We start from the raw sequence: 3508 nt of genomic DNA on the forward strand, positions 1-3508 counted from the left end.
TCCGATTAACATTATGAAAATTTTAGAGTTTATTATAAGTGTCTCCTAATATCTCGAACCTTCAAGAGTTGTGAAATTTTAGTACTTTTGGAATTAAATTGAAGGGTTTGAAATTGATCTAGATTTTTTTTTCTGAATTGTGTGTTTCTAAATCCAAATGTACATTGTACAAGAATAGTTTCTAAGCCTTCTATGAGTCATTTGGTGAATGGTTATGTGGTCATTAGAAGAGATTAATTAAGCGCTTAGCCAAAGGTTGCATATGATTTTAGGTATATTGTAAAGAAAATGCGTCTTTCTCGACCCCGACAATCTGTGTGATACTTTTTTTGACATGTATAAGTTTTTAGTGTCAAATTTTATCCAAATGTAAAAAATTTGAAATTACAAACCCCAACTCTCTACTTTGTACGTAATTCTGAGTCGTTGTCAACAACGTTATTGCATCACTCGTTGGTCCGCTTTCTGTAGTGAGAGAGCTAACCATTAAAGAAACTCAAAAGGGGACCTCAAGTGAGTCGTCCCATGCTTCAGCACTTCCATTAGAAGCATCTTCGACATCTTCTTCCATTGATAGCCTAATATATTCTCTATGAGCAAAACGATCCCACTCCGTCCATGTTGGATTTGCCCGCTCCTTTGTATATCCAGATATAAACCATATCACAATGAATAACTCTATAAGTATATATAGGCTAACTAGATTTTTTAAAATATATATAGTGTAATACCTGGCGGATGAGGAAGGGATCGCGAGTTTCAAACGCCATAAACTTGTTGAGGTTGAAAAGTATGTTGAACACATTTCCAGAGAGCTTAGAGCCCTTCAAGTCATTCAGACAAATGTACCCTTCGTCCTCTGGTTTGACCATGTCGAATAATTGGCACAAAATATCCTCAAACAGCACCGCCTCTTGCGCCATGCACTCCATTCTATGCAGCTGTTCCTCGTAAAAGAATTGCAGCTCGTTCCGCGTCAAAACTCCATTTGCATCCAAATCTATGCACTTGAACCTAATTCATCAAACATTAATATAACACAAACAGAGCTCTTACCAAGTAACACCTACACAAAGACATGTCTATATAGATATGGATACATTCATACCAATACTCAAGACTAGGTTCTGATGACTTGTCTTCTTCGGCCAATATGAAGTAAACAAAGTCCTCATATCCCATTTTTCCTTCGGTTTTACTAGTAAACTTCCTCGGTACCTATATAAGTACACAGTGACAATGACATTCCAACGGCTAGTATATAAAAAAAATATGGAAGACAATGCAAATACAGAGTAGCTAACCTGAGAGAAGATTCGGTCGACAATTCTGTAGGTGAGTGCATGGTTACTATATCGGATGAGATTTTCTTTGTCGATCAAGAAATCATGGTCTGTATCCAGCTCCCAGAACTTGCAGTATATGACATAGAAATGTTCATACGAGAAGTACCTGATGAACGGTAGAGAGAGTCAGAATAGAAGCCGTTTAATTTCAATATTACTACTGATTATATTTGGGCCACCTACCTCAAAACCTTATTGATGTCCTCTTCTTCATCGGCATGCTGCATTGCATCAACTAGATTTCCTCGCTTAAGCTCTCTCAAGGTAAGATGCCCATTCCCACTTCTGTTTATGTAGTAATATATTCTGTATATTACAGTTTCAGCTGTTGCCAAAATGTTTTCACAAACATTACAAGCAATCATATATTCAGATAGTCATTACTTTTTCAAATATACTTGACAAAGGAATAAAAATGAACTAAAAGAAATTGGATAACGTCATAGTGTTGGACTAACCATATCTATCTTGAAACTCAGGTGTGCCTTGTAAGAATTCAAGACCAGGGTGTGTTGCTAATAGTTCTTGGAGCACAGGCTTGAAATCATCCTGTCATAAAAATAATCTCAAGAAGTGAATACATTTCAATTAAGAAAAGTTTCTACATACAAAAGAAGGAGGTAACGAAATCATCTAATTATGTGACCAAAATACAAAAAGTGACAATTTTACTGCAGCTCAGAAAACCCACCTGGACAAGGTACTTGTGATCTGGTTGCTTCAGTATTGTAAATATCTGACTTGTTATCTCCTTTGTCAACATATTTCCCTTAACCCAATAATCAATGAAGGCTTCTCTGTAAAGAAGTTGGTAAAAAACCACATGTGATGAGCAGTCCACAAGCCAAAACATAACCAAAATCAATGGTTTTGCTATATTATGATCTCTGGACTATCAACTTGGTTTTAATCTCTGGACTAACATACTTTCTTATCAACTTGGTTTTAATAATCAAACATTGTAGCTAGGCATTAGAATTTTGCAAACCTTTTCACAAAACCAGTGTTATTGGTATCAACTTTCTTGAAAATGGAGGTGGAAAAAAATGATGGAACCTTGCAGATCTCAGTAGTGACTAATGTAAATTCTGAGAAACGAAAGAACGACACTGTTAGAGTCAGTAGATATTAGATATGAAGATATCTAAAAGAGAAACAAACCTTGGATTTGCAAACCATCCTCATGGCCATAAAAAAGACTGTTGATCTTAGCTATACACTGCTCTTTCAGTTCATTTGGTGGTGGGCGACCATCTTCAAAGTAAAACTATACATTTTGCATACACAATAGAAAAACTTGAGCACAAAAGAAATACAGAGAAGAGACTTTATGATAATAAATTCAAAGGTGGTCCAAATGTAGACCTGAGGAATGAGCTCTTTGACATGATCAGAAACAACTTTGAGAGGAGAGCTAAGATTAGAAAGACCAGTCCTTTGTCTAGTGATCCGAGGCGAACCAGTTGAGTTCCTTGGAGAAAGAGGAGGCCCGTTACGTGCCGGAAAAATTGAAGCCAATGGACTATTAGACCCTGAATTCGAGCCCAAAGAGCCTCCTCCACACATAACATTCAAAGCCACTCCTGCCTTTGCATCATTTACCAAAGATGTAACCTGTAATCATCATACAAATGTTCCTTAATTCCATATCCAATAACAAAATTATTATCCTAGTAGTTTATACTAGTGTCGTGTCGTTATGTCACCATCCGGATTCAAAACTCGCATACAGAAAAAATCACATATCAAGGGCCTGTCACTATTCAAATTCAAAACTACATTTTCCAAAATTATATATTTTAGTTACAAATGATTTGTACTAGTGCGGTCGTCGTGTCACCACCATCCAGATTCAAAACCAGCAAATAAAAAAATCATATTATCCAAGAAAAAGAAAAAAAAAATGTCAAAAAGAAACATTTTATTTACCAAGCGATTGGTTTCAGGAAGGGCAAGCCATTGATCAAAGAGCTTCTTAACAAAATCTTGATTAGATTTCATCGACACTGGTGATGTCTCAGGCAACTGCAACAGCTCTATATCAAGCGTTGTAGACTCCATGGTTTTGATCTTTCTTCCTTCAAATTGTGTGTGATCAAAATTTCTCAAATACTATTTATCCAAAGCAAATGGCTTTGATTGAAGAAAGTGAGATAGTATTT

General features: G+C 36.1%; 1 protein-coding gene across 1 annotated transcript; it reads right to left on the reverse strand.

The window, feature by feature from the left end:
* On the reverse strand, positions 276-3502 carry LOC104750267 (probable serine/threonine protein phosphatase 2A regulatory subunit B''delta). Its single transcript, XM_010472038.2, has 11 exons — positions 3276-3502; positions 2712-2960; positions 2508-2613; positions 2335-2434; positions 2038-2143; positions 1805-1895; positions 1530-1671; positions 1305-1452; positions 1109-1218; positions 732-1014; positions 276-637 (listed from the first exon to the last, which is right to left on the reverse strand). The coding sequence occupies exons 1-11, from the start codon at positions 3405-3407 to the stop codon at positions 497-499; spliced, it is 1608 nt and encodes a 535-aa protein (XP_010470340.1). The 5' UTR covers positions 3408-3502; the 3' UTR covers positions 276-496.

This window comes from Camelina sativa, chromosome 16 (genome assembly GCF_000633955.1).
Source record: "Camelina sativa cultivar DH55 chromosome 16, Cs, whole genome shotgun sequence".
In the NCBI taxonomy this organism is placed as follows: Eukaryota; Viridiplantae; Streptophyta; class Magnoliopsida; order Brassicales; family Brassicaceae; genus Camelina; species Camelina sativa.